Below are 13442 nucleotides of genomic sequence, written 5' to 3' on the forward strand. Positions count from 1 at the left end.
TTCTGAATTAAGCAGGGGACTGTGGTGTGTCTGAGAAGCTGCCCTGCTGCTGCCCTTGTTCTGCTGTTGTTGACAACTTGGGGGGCACCAAGGAGAGGAGCACAAAGGAGGTCAGAAGGCTAAAACTCTCCTAAGCAGCTTGTTGGGGATCAGGGCCTGGCCAGCCTTGCCCATCTCTTCATGGTGCTTTTTTATTTGATCTTCTCTAAAGGCAGCCTCATGGCCTTCTCTCCTCTCACTATGTGTTTCTAATTAATGGGAAGACTGGCGTATAAACAGAATATTCCTGCTCAAAATATTGCTTGTCTGACTCCTAGGATGATGGCCAGATGGCAATCACCAGACAGCAGCCTAGACTCTGAGCTCGCCCATCTGGCTATCAAATCTGGTCTCAGTTCTCATCTGGAACCAGAACTGAGGAAAGTAATGGACTTTGCTGGATTGGTTTTGCCCCATGTTTACTTTTCATCTGCTACCTAAGCAGCTAAAAACCTGCAGACCAAATGCATTTAGTATTTTTGGAAATTGTGAAGAAGTTCAAAAAGACACTGGACAAATCCACTGAGAGATGGGTCTTTTGGTGGCTTTTGAATCCCGTGGGTCATATGCAGTGTTCAGGCATGAAAGTGCTTTTACTGCTGGTCTGCAGCACAGATTAGGAATGGTCCTGCTCTCAAGCAGCTGCTGATGGTCTCATGAATAGCTGGCTAGGTAGCGCCTTGATCCAGCCCACCTGGGCCATCTTGACATCAGGCAGCTGCATGTTTGCTGATTCAGTTCAGACAAAACTCTTCTCATAGTTTCTCCTTTGTGAGCTTGGGGCTGTAATACCTGAAAAGAGCTTAGAAAGCTGTTGCAGAAATAAGACACTTTCTATTATGATTTTTCACTCTGTTGTGACAGTAGGGCTATGCCCTGAAAAAACATTGTCATGCAGATTCTGAAAAAAGGAACTGTTAACATCTGTAAATGCTCTGTATGCTTGGTTCTCAGAAGCAGAAGCGATCCATAAATTAAGCACTGTTAGGTGAGCTAGAGCATTGCTTGTCCTGCGTCATGCACAGTTTGATATGATTTCTTTACCTCTAGATAAGTGCCTGAGTTCCATAATGTTGGAAAGCTGAAACTGGAGGTGCCAGAGAGAATTGTGATGCTGGGAAGTTGGGTGCTACAGTTCTTCCTTGGCAATACTGAAAGACGCTTCCTGTTTGTCACCACCACCAGAACAGCCTGGTCTGTCCCCTGGTGTGATACCTATGAAGTTGCTGAAGAGGTCTTATATAGAGAAATATATACAGAGACATATAAAGCCTGGCCTGGGTTATTGCACTGAGAGGTGATGTGCATATGTGGGTTCAATCCTAATTTGGGCTGGAAGGGACCTCTGGAGGTCTTGCTTCAAGTCCCAGCTTAATTCAGGGTCAGCTTCAATATTATATTCAGCTATAGTATTAGATGTGCTTGCTCAGCCAGATCAGAGCAGGCAACAAGGAGTGATCAGCTGTCACCTCCTGGGCATTTGAAGCAAACAGGAGGAATTGGGATCTGTCCTCTTTGCCACTGCAAAGTCCAAAGAGACTGGTGCCTCCAGCATTGTGAGCATCGTGTCCTGCTGTGGCAAGGTTTGCTCTCACAAATTCCTGGTGAATTGGAAAAATGCATGAAGCACAGAGCAGGAGATGGAAAAAGTCCAGAAATCCCCAGATTTCTGCTAACTGATTTTGAAATGGCTGAACTAGCTGGGATCTTGTGGCTTTCAGCAGTGGCAGAGTTGTGACTGTTCCTCTGTCAGCAGAAGTGGCCAAATGCAGAAGTAGGTAGAAGCTAAATGAGTAACAGTGTATGACAAACAATGGGAAAGATGGTATGGCAAGGATGATGATCACTGAAATGGCAGGAACTCCAAAGGATGTTAGGGTGGCCACATGGCCACAGAACAGAGGTGAGGTATTTTTGAAAGTAGGCCTGAGAATTTATTTTAGCACATGAATATTGAGTAAGTATTCCTGGAGATACTCTGAGGGATGATAGATGGACTCAAGGTATTGTTGCTAATCGCTGTGGTTTTAAGTGTTGGAACTGAGGTACACTTGGCATCTCTAATGCAACTGGACTTCTGATGGGAAAATTGCATTCTTGGGAAGTAATTTAGAAGGTCACAGAAAAGCCAGAAAGAACTTCTCCAGCAGCGATTTCCCCTGCTCTCTAAACTGTCTTTTAAGAGTGGTAATAACTCCAGAATGAAAGGATCTATTCTCACCTTCCAGATGAAAGGGCTAATGCAATTTAACATTTTTGTATGCAAAGATTTTATGGCTTGGTAACCAGCCACGTCTGAAAATGATCTAGGGCAGGATGAACACGTGAGGCAGCGCCTGACTGAGCTGGACGCTTTCCTTGTCTGCCCCGTCTCCTGCAGATAATGGTGATGACCGGTCTGAGAGCATTCTTGCTGAGAACCACGTGGATGGCACCGTGGGGATCCTGAGTGGAGCTGGAGGGAGGAAGCCCATGAAGACGGGCATGAAGGAGCTGGCAGTGATGAGGGAGAAGGTGAACGAGCAGCAGCGGCAGATGGGCAAAGTCAGCAAGGCCCATCACAACCACGAGGACTCCAAAAAGTCACGGCTGTCAACAGGCAGGGTGAGAGGGCAGGGCTGTGGGGAGCTAAGGGGGGAAGCTGTGTGCTCACTGGGAAATGCTGAATGCAAAGCCTAAGTGTCATCTGTAATAACTGTCTAAAAAACAAAAAAAATAAGCTGAAAGAAAAAAGTGGGGAGAAGCAAAAGAGGAAAAGCAAACATTTTTGGCCTGATGCTGAGGCTGGACACACCATTTGATGAACTTTTGGTATGCTGGTCAGGAGGCATTATTTTCATTGCAGCTTCACCTCCTGAAGAGGGGCTTCTGCTGATTCAGCACCCACCTCTGCAGGGGTGCAGGCATGCCCTTTGCCCATGGACTGGCTTTCTCACACCCTTTTTCACTAAGCAGGTGTGGCCCAAGGGGATTTAAGGGGCCAGAAGCAGGGCTGTCTGCCTGCTGCAGGCAGCCCCAGTCCAGGTTAAAGGAGGCCACAAGCCCCAAGGATGACCTGTGTGATTGTCCTGTAGCAGGGAGAATGATCTAACACCTCCCAGTCTCCTTGCCTGTCCCTGTCTGTTATCCAGTTCTTGGCCGTGGCTTCCCTCTAGTGGGAAGCTTGATCAAGGCAACTAGATGGGATAGGAATGGGGATGGAGATGGAAACCCACCCCAAAGGGTCCGCAATATACATCCCTGTAAACATACAGAGTTATTATTATCTGGGAAGCACAGGGACAGAAAGGAGCTCTAAAAGAGTCCTCATGCCTTCCAAGAACTAGGCAAAACAGAAGTTCGAGATAAAATGTAGGCACCATCAACTCTGAGAGCTCACACACTGCTGCTGCTCCTTTGCAAAAAAACCCCAAAACCTCATCCACTGCAAAAGCAGAGAGGTGTGGACTCAGTTTGGCTCACATCAGGCATATTGCAACCATACTGCCTTGGCTGGAAGCCCTGTCTGGGAGCTGCTATGGAGAAACAAGGATACCTCCAGAGGCTGGTTTTGGGTACTTTCATTCCCAGTTCTTCCTCTCCACTCCCATGGAATCTCACGTGCTTTTGAGTTGCGCTTCTGGGCCAAAACTGCATCTCAGGTGTGTGCTCTGGGCTATGGTTATGGAAACCCTCCTCGTCTGTCTGGACTAGCCCTGCTTCATGTCACTTGTCACCACCAGTGGGAGCCGTGGTGGCCTCTCTGAGGTTTCTCCTCTGTATCCAGGACCTGGGACCTGGTATTATGTTGGCTCTTGGCCACGTACATGGGAGACATCCATGTCTCTGCATGACTCTGATTTTGGGTACCTGGAGGTGAAGTCTGCAACAGGACCCAGTGGCGAGCCTGTGTCTTAAGGGATGCACATGTGTTCATCCCTACTGGTGTTCCCATTGTCCAGAGTGTTGATGCTGAATGGTACCATTGTCCTAATATATATATATTTATTTATTTATTTGTTTATTTATTTTTCTGCTTTCTGTGCCGTTTTTAGACCCCTTGTCAGCAGGAGCTGGATCAGGTCCTGGAACGCATATCTACCATGCGGTTGCCAGATGAGCGAGGGCCCCTGGAGCATCTCTACTCCCTTCACATCCCCAACTGTGACAAGCATGGCTTGTACAATCTCAAACAGGTAAGCGGGAAGAGTGGGAGCTCTGGGGCTTCCTTTACTCACTGTCTGTCCCCACCATGTACTGACACAGAACTTGCATAGTTCAAGGCTGGGCTGATATCATGTGAGGTAAAAAGCAAATGGTGCATGTGGCATGGACAGGTTTAGTTACACCCAGGTGCATCTGCAGCCACAGGTTTGCACAAGTGGAGATGAAATCCACATCCACACATGGTTGTGGGGCAGTCCAGAGACGGAGAATCAATTTAGTTCTTCTTCCCCACAAGAGCTGCTTATCTGTCCAGGTCTATTTTCTTGAACTTTGAGCCAGGCCTTGTCCTGTCTGGGCCCTGCTGCAGACAGAGAGAGAAAAGCAGAGAGGGACTGAACAGCCTTGTAGACAAAGGAGAAGGCACTTCTGGGAGTCAGGAAGGTTTCTGCTGCACTTCACTGGTTTTCCTCCACAAGTCAAGGCTGGTCCCACAGCTCCAGGAGGGATTCCTTCCAGGCAGGGTGGGGATTGGGGTGCAGCATACTTCTGAAGGTATTTATGGGACCCAGAAAAACTCAGAAAACTTGTGTGTCTGAATTCTGACTTCTGGCTTCATCCATGCAAATCCACCAGGTGACAGTGGGTGAGCAACGGGGAAAAAACTGCCAGGAAAAACAGCAGAACAGCAGCTGGTGCAGGGTTGACTAGAGTCACCTGTGAATAGTACCTGGATATGAGGATCCCTTATAACTGAGCCTTTGGAGGGGACCCATGCTGTTTACATGGCTAGGCCTTTTACTTAGAGCTACTTCTACCTCTTGATCAGAAGCATTAAAAAAAATAGGATGCTCTGAGAGAATCTCCCTCTGTCTGTTCTCCTGTCTCTGTCCCACTTGGACCCTCACCCGTCTACCTCTGAAGAGCCCCATGGGCTGGCTGGATCCCCCAGCATGAGCACACTTGGAAGGGCTGGATGGAGCAGAGCTGGCAAATTGCCTGTAAGATGAGCCATGTCTGGGGAATGAGGCTGGACACTGCAGTGATGCTTTGTGTGCTACAGAAGAAAAAAACCAGTCTCTGCTGCTCCTTGTACCTGGGGAACAAGTCAGCCTACACTGGCCTGCTTGGAGTAACCTCTGCATGTCCCACTACACCCTGTTCAGAAATGTATCTGCTGGGGCTGAAGGGATGAACATCGGGTTCAAAGTACCTGCAGCACTGAAGGGCAGGAGTAGGACAATAACTTTTAGACCAAGAAAATTTTCTCTAACAAGACTGGGAGGAGAGACTCCAGGTCCAGATGCACCATGGTTCCCACTTCTGTTCTGGGATGAGTGAATCTATGTTTGGTCTGGCTGTTGGGGCCTTGATCTGATGTTTGTTTACCGTAATCTGCAGATGAGAAGAATCTTACATAGCTCCTTTGTCAGTCCGTCTCGTCCCCCTTTGCCAAGGGATCTTTGTCTTGTTGGATGCTTTCATCAACAGTTGGCAAAGGGTGATGCATTTCAGGGACACTTAAAATTGGCTTCTTGGTCCCTGGCACAGCCCCTGGGGAAACAGGTTTAGCCCTCATCCTGTACTGCTGGAGTAACACTGCTGTGAAGCATTCGGCCCTGGGGGATTTGAGTACAGCATCCCATGGATTTTGCCTGAATCTAAACTAGTGCCAGATCACCAGAGAAACCCCAGCTCTGCCAGTGCTGGGGCTTTGGGCTGGGTGACCTGGAAGTGGATTGTTTTGTCCTTCTCTTGACTCTGACACCTGTCCTGTTCCTCTCCATGCAGTGCAAGATGTCGGTGAACGGGCAGCGTGGCGAGTGCTGGTGCGTGGACCCCATCCATGGGAAGGTGATCCAGGGTGCACCCACCATCCGTGGGGACCCCGAGTGCCACCTCTTCTACACAGCCCATGAGCAGGAGGACCGGGGAGCACACGCCCTGCGGAGCCAGTAGACAGATGTGATCTTGCTGGCTGGAGGTGGCTCACTGTGGCCACAGTGCTGGATTTTACATGAGTTTCAGCATGTCTCTTTAAGCTCTGGAAGAGACTGGGTGCTGCCCTCCTTCCTCAGCTGCCTGGTTCCTGGGGAGGGGAGGGATAATGGGAGGGGAAGGCAGTGGGGGTTTTGCAAGGAGAAGGGACTGCTTTCTTAGTCTTTCACCCAACATAAGCCAGAAAACTGGTCTTTGCTCCTCACCCTGCAGCCCTGCCCTCCCTGCTGCTTCGCGGCATCTTTCTGCACCCTCCAGCACAGAGTGCCATGTGCTCCCTGACCCTTCACAGGGGACAAAACCCCTTGCTATGAGTGGGAGAGGGTAAAAACCTGAAAGAGCCCAGCCTTTCCCCCTCTTTTTCTCTCTTCCCCAAGACCAAAGACTGTAAATACTGTCACCTGCCTCTTGTGTCCTGCCAGTCAGTCTCTTGTGCCTCAGCCCAGCCGTCAGTCCTGGCATGGGATGTGGTGTGGGAGGGGGGGAAGGAAGAAAGACCCCGGATTCCCAGCTGGAACATAACACCACAGTTGGGATGTGTTCCCCAAGGATGCAGCAGTGAGGGAAAGGGCTAAAGATGAGACAGCTGCCACTTTGCCCCCTAACAACACTCTTGGGTGCTTCCTTTGCTCATGCTGGGGCACACCACAGGAACCTGGCTTTAACCACTGGTCTGGGAGCATGGGGCCTTTGGGTGATAGCAAAGCTAAATGCTTGTTTTTCCAAGGGATTTGAAGGGCTTTTGCACAGTATTTCTTAGGATCAGCTTATGCCGAGGGAGCTAAAATGAACTTGCTGAGGCTGGGTGGAAGGATGCGTGTGTAGATTTAGGATAACAAGCCAGGGGATGTCTGTCTCTCATTCATTTTTTCTTTATTTCTAGATAGGAAAAAACAAAACATCTAAAACCTGCGTTCCCAAGCAGCTGCCCTTGTCCCTCCATTTTTGCTTGGGACTGAAGTGAGCATCTGTTATTCAGCACATAACTTTTTCTTTTTGTAAGTAAATTACAGTATATATCCTGCTTTGTAAAGGCCCTCACACACACACAACACACACACACTCACTCCTCTGCCCACATACACATTTGTATAGATGAAATCCAAGTGATTCCAGGTGCTCTGAAAGGTTTTGTGCTGGACATACTGAGGAGAGATGTGTCTCTGCTGTTAATTCACCTGTTGATTTCTTTCTGTACAGAACACACTGATGCTGAGAATAAATAACTTCCCCATTGCCTAAGCAAGGAGGTTTTATTATTTTCTTCTTTTTTTTTTTTTTTTTTTTTTTAATATGGATTGTCCTTATTAGAGCAATTGAAAAAACCCTCTCCTTGGAGTAAACATCTCGGCTTTTCTTAAATGGTTTGTTGTTTCTTGTTCCCCTTCTTGGACCCACATTTCAGATCTGAAGTGTGAAGGGCACAGGGGTGGGCTCTGGAAATTAGGGCCTTCATGCCTTTGCAGGGGTTTGGACGTGGCAGTGGAGGAGACGGGAAGGACCCCCTTTGGAAAGTTGGGGATGGGTATATGTAGATGTGTATGAATGGGAGCACATGAAAGAAGAAAACACACCATGCAAAACCAAGTAACTGTAAAAATGATGCGACCTGTTTTCTGTTAACATCTGAGGGTGTTCTGCTTTTTCACATAAAACTTGCACATGCTGGCTCTCATCTGCAGTTTGTACTTTGTTTTGTTTAGGAATAGGGAACTTTTCTTATGTGTTTGCCTTCTTCCCTTTTAAGAAAGCTGAGCTACGTAAAGATGGAATAAATTAAATAGGATGCCAGAAAACTGTTGTCCTTCCCCTCCACAGTGCTTGCAGCAAATATTTCTTTGCCTGATTCATCACATGCAGATTTGTCCCTGACCATCCTTTGTCCATGACTGACAAGCAGTAATGGGAGCTGAGCTTTTCATTGTTACTGGCCCCCGTTATGTGAGCAGGGAGAAACTGGTGTCACTCCTCCTTTGCTTGGCTATATTCCTACCATAAACGAGTCCTTGTGAATCTGTTGGGAAAGTGCAGGGAGGTACAGGCTCTGTGTGTGACCAGAGTTTGGCTGAGCTGCTCTACTCACAGGGCTGTGTAGAGATGTCCTGCACCTTCTCCCAAAGTGAGAAGTGCTACCAAAGGGAGTGTAACAGCAGAGCTTGGTGTTTGGGCATCACCGAGAGGCAAATAATGAAAAAAAGCAACCCCACACTACATTCAATTAAAATGGCAGCATTGAAGGAGAGGCTCTTTGTTGGCCCCAACATCCTGCATCCAGCTGCCTGTGGTTTCCCTTTGGACTCGCCAAGGGGAGGCAAAACTACTGGGCTTCTTCTGCTTCCTTCTACTCCCTGCCACGAGTTTCAGACTGACACGTTGAGTGGCTTGCCAGGGGTGAGGAGCACCAGGAAACTGTATGGGGACAGGAGGCAGTGAGTGCATGGGACTGCAGGGGAGGGGAAAGAGGACAGGTGTAATGGGGTGTGGGGTGTAAGCTGAAGAAGATGGGAAAAGTAGCAAAATTAATAGCCTGTTCTGTGCCTCTGGGGCAAGCTGGAGGTGGCTCAGGTGATACCATGGGGAGGAATGCTGAGTAGCAGGATGGGGCACAGGGGTGCTCCAAGCCAGGTGCTGCCCAGAGGGCTGGAGGTGACGGAGATGCCCAAGCCAAAGCCCAGCAGTGCCTGGGGGCCACCCTCCTGTTCAAGGGCTGGAGGGGAACAAACACAAGCTGTGACACCTGCCACTAGACCAGGCTGCTCCAAGCCCCATCCCACCTGGCCTTGCACGCTCCTATGGCTGGGGTATCCACAACTTCTCTGGGAAACCTGTTCCTATGCCTCATCGTCCTCACAGTGAAGAATTTATTCCTAATATTTTTTGTATAAAAACCTGCACAATAGTATGATATAAACGATGTTATTTAATACAAAGGACATCAGTATTGTGAAAATATATGACCGTATCTGTGTGCAGCTGTAGCTACTTATACAGGTGTATACAGCTCCAGCTATCCTTAGGGATGTGATTTATTAGCCCGTAGCTGAAGGCAGCACTGACTTTTTGGGTGGAAAGTCCAATTTCAGGACCTCTGCGGCCGGAAGCGGCAACACCGCGGCCCTGCCCGGCCGGCCCGGCCCTGAGGGTAAGGCGGGCGGGGCATGACGCCCCCTGGTGGCGGCTGCGGCGCCGCGCGGCTCCCGCCTCCCGTGCAGCCCGAGGGCTCGGCCGTGAGGGGTGTCCGGGGGGGCCGGCGTGTCCATCGGGGACAGGGTGTCCATCGGGGACAGAGTGGCTGTACCAGCTTCGTGTGCTGCAAGATGGCTGCGAAATGCATTGTTGGCACAGCCCTGGCAACCCCCGGTCCTCAGTGTAGGGACAGAGGTAATGATTTCGCCTCCCGCCCTGCTCTGGGCGCATGGGGTGATGCTGGCAGGTGAATTGAGGGGAAGAGGGGCACAGGAGGAGGGAGATCGGGGGGTTAGTGGGAGGATGAAGGGTGATGGCTGCCTGGACGGTGGGGCAGGCTCAGATCCAGCACTGGGGAGGGCAGTGGGATGAGCCACCGAGAGCTACCACAGAGTGTTTGAGGACAACAGCCTGGCTGGGCTGAGCAGCTCCAGGGACGTTACGGACATTGGGGCAAATCTTCCAGCGGCCCCGAAAGGTTTGAGACTCAAATAGCACGTCTGCTCCCAAGCTGTAGAGCTCAGTTTGAGCTAGATAGTATTTAGGGGCTTAACGTCACAGGCTGCTAGGTACTTTACCCTGGTAAGCTGGTTGAACGTGTGTGCTGTGCCCCACTGCCACATCCACACAAAGACAATTCTAAAAAAAAAACCAAACCAACAAATTGTAGCTCTGCTTTCAGGAAGCCGTAAAATTAAGCTTGCAACTTTTACCAGTCACCTAGTAGATTGCTCTAGTATCAAAAACCCCCCTAAAAAACATTGCCACCATTTTACCCCATGCCCTGTACCTCCCTGAGCACCCTTGTGGAGCTGGCTGAGCCCCCAAGGGACCCAACACAGGCGGCCGTGGGATGCTTGGGGCTGGAGCAGCTCACTGGCAGGCCCTGGCACACAGATGCTCCATGAGGGTCAGGCACGAGCTAACTGAATGCATAACTTTATTAAATAAATGCTTTGTCATGAGAAAAGACAAAGATCAAAGAGTAACATAAATTATAAGTTGAATAAATAGTATACAGCAATCTTCACTTTTTAATAAAATGTGAGATTTTTTTTTTTTTAAGTACAAAATGCTAAACAGAGCATTAAGCTCTTCTTCCATTGTCAGTTTTTCACAAACTGCTTTTTTTTTTTTTTCCCACCAGTAAGATTATGAGTATTTCTTGTTTACTGGAAAACAAAACAAAACAACAAAACCAAAACGAAACAACAGAGCTACCGTATGTATGTAAAGCTATAAAAAGCTACCGTAAAATGTGTAGTGAGTATTGCTTAAAGATAAAAACCAGGCAGGAAACTCGGAATCTGGTGTGTTTTAACAACTGTGTTACAACGGTGGGTAACGTGCTTGGTGACGTCTGTCCCGATGGCAGTGGCGGTGGCTGGTGGGGCTGGGGAGGGGGCCACAGCAGGCAGGGCTCCTAGCCAGGGCCAGGACAGCGGTCAGGAAGCGAGGTGAACTGACAGTTCTTTAAATATATAATGCTCCATTCAGGGGGAAAAAAATCAACAACAACAACAAAACAAAACAGAAAAAAAAAATCTAAACCAACAGCAACGAATTTTCATGGGGAAGGTGGAGAAAAGGGGAAGGGGGGAGAGAGCGGAGAAATAGTGCAAAATGCTCTTGTACTAGTGGTTTTCAAAGTCCACTGCAGTACAGACAAGGGGTAGCCCAGCCACTGAGTGCCGCTCCCCGGGCAGATACGGTGGAAGGGCTGTCCTGAGCCATCCTTGTCCTCTCCTTCCCAGCTCACATCCTAGATACCAACGTGGGCTCGGTGCAAATAACATAGCCAGAGACCCCTGAGCCTCACAACCCCTGATGCACAAATTGCCAGCATCTCCTGGTGTGCCTCAACCCTCCCCAGCTTCCAAATCTGCCTCTTCTGGTTCTCTCCTAAATGCGAAGGGGTGCTGCTGGGTGCTGAGAATGGGAGCACCTCATCACTGCCAACCCCGAGGGTGACCAAGCCCTCCTAAAGTTACTCTCATTCCCAGCACAACCCAGGCTCCAACCCCGGTCCTAAATATTAGTGCAGCCTGTAAACAGCCTCGTCCTGCCAGGTATCCTTAAGGGAGTGGGCAACTGGGGTGGGGAGGGAGAGGGTGTCACTTTGTGCCCCATCCTGGGAAGGTGATCTGGGAGGTGAGGGTGGTGCAACCCAAATGTCCATCATCCTCCCCCCCAAGGTTCATGGGGACAGGACAGGCAATGCCATCCCAGTATGGGGTAAGCAGGTGTGAGGGAGGCTGTGTGGGATGGATTTTGGTACTCCGAGCTCCCAGAGCTATGTAGACTTGCTTTGTAGGGAGAGGACGGAGCATTGCCCTGTGTCCCCTTCCTGGTGTCTGTGGTGGCTTCATTGACACACCACCATGGGGCCCTGTGAGCTAACCCTCATCCTGCAAAAGCATCTTCCCCAAAAGGCAAGGTCTCTAGGGATCTGCTGCCCTCTGCCTTCTCCCATCCCACCTCATAGGCATGTCTCCTTTCTCTGCAGCCAAAGGCTTTCAAGTTTTGGGAAATCAAACAACAAAACAAATAAACAAAACAAAACAAAACAAAAAAAAAGCAAGGAAGGGGAAGAGAGAAGGAAGGAAGGGTCCTGGGAAAGGTGGTACTGGCCTATGACAGTCAGGCGGTTTTGCACAGGGATCAGCAAGAGGACAGTGTCAACAATGGTGTCCAATGGCCCTTGGGGTTAGCACAAGCTCTTCCTTCTCCTGCTATCTTCACCCCATTCTTCACTCAACTTGCATCCCAGCATTAACCCACCACTCTGGTTAAACCAACCCTGCTCCATCAGCTCTGCAGAGCCAGGGTCCCTCTCTCGGCCCCCACCATGCTCCCCTCCAACAACACAGTTACCCCACTCCAACAGGCTTTTTTGGGGGCAGATCTACATTTGGTGGCACACTTCCTTCCAAAGCATGGGAAGGTGCTTTGTCCCCAGGCTGAAATGTGTTCTGCTGGGTTTCCACGGAAGTCCATAGGCAAAACTTGCCCCCAGCTGTCACTTGGAGGGAAATAACTGCAGGTGTCCAGTCCTGCCCTCCATCAGGATAACGTCCTGGTGGGAGGCCCACAGGGTGCTTAGGGGAGTAATGTCATCTTATGGGAGGCTATGAAGGCTCCCAACCTGTGATGGCAAGAAGCCTTCATCAGAACCCCTTAGTGTTGAATCCCCCTTGTCCCATCCCCTCTGGTGGGGCCCAGTGGTGCTGTGGACCTCCATTTTCCTCTGCCCAGGTCCAGGAAGCTCAAAAGGATTTGGGAGTTCAGGAACCTTCCACCTGAGATCAGCTGTGTCCTTTGGCCAGTGCTGGCTGCCAGCTCCAGCTGTGGCAGTAGGATGTGGTTCCCAATGGGTGTTTCCCCACCATAGCACCCAGACCCCACAGTTCCCTTTCCTTCCTTCCGTTCGCTGCAGGATCTCCTCCCAGCACCAAAATCGTGGAGACCCTTGTCATGGATAAACAAGAGGCAAGAGTCCCAAAATCAAATGCAAACGTTGAAAACAACAAATGAGTCAGGAAGGCAGCCAAGGGCTGTCCCAGCATGCCCAAGGCAGTGGGTCTCCATGGTGCGGTGGTTGCTCTCACTCAACAAGGAACTGGGTCCCAGCTGAAGGCAGGGGCCCATCACAGGATCTTACTGCAGTGTGGTGGGAATCAGCCGTGGCAACATGAGCAGTATCCTCAATGCAAAAGGATGGAGACTGGTGCTTCCCTACCCACAGGGAAAGCTATAAACCAGCCTTAACTAAAACCACGATGAAACAAGTGGAGGTTTGGGGTTTTTTCCCCCTGGAGCAAACCACATTTTTGGCTGTAAAAAAAAAAAGAAAAGAAAAGAAAAAAAATCTCCATAGTTGGTCGTCTTTGTGGTGGCAAAGGGTGGTGAAGAGTTTTGGCCCTGATTCCCCTGTCCCCATGTAGGGATACTTCAGTCTGAACAGTGATGCAGTCCTCAGTGTTGATGAGCCCTGATTCCACAGGCACCGATGCTCCTCTGTAACTTCTGTGCTTAATCCAGCAGGTTATTTGTTTTTGTGAGGGGCAGCATATCCC

At 49.7% G+C, this 13442-nt stretch overlaps 1 protein-coding gene across 1 annotated transcript in view; it reads left to right on the top strand.

Moving 5' to 3' along the window:
* Positions 1-7426, top strand: part of IGFBP2 (insulin like growth factor binding protein 2) — a 58575-nt gene extending 51149 nt beyond the window's left edge. The window contains exons 2-4 of the mRNA XM_058839648.1: positions 2420-2643; positions 4074-4214; positions 5974-7426. Coding sequence (XP_058695631.1) covers positions 2420-2643; positions 4074-4214; positions 5974-6141 — 533 coding nt within the window. The 3' untranslated portion in view covers positions 6142-7426. The remainder of the gene's footprint in view (positions 1-2419; positions 2644-4073; positions 4215-5973) is intronic.
* The last annotated feature ends 6016 nt before the right edge of the window (positions 7427-13442 follow it).

The sequence above is a fragment of the Poecile atricapillus genome, chromosome 5 (assembly GCF_030490865.1).
Source record: "Poecile atricapillus isolate bPoeAtr1 chromosome 5, bPoeAtr1.hap1, whole genome shotgun sequence".
NCBI classification, from domain to species: domain Eukaryota; kingdom Metazoa; phylum Chordata; class Aves; order Passeriformes; family Paridae; genus Poecile; species Poecile atricapillus.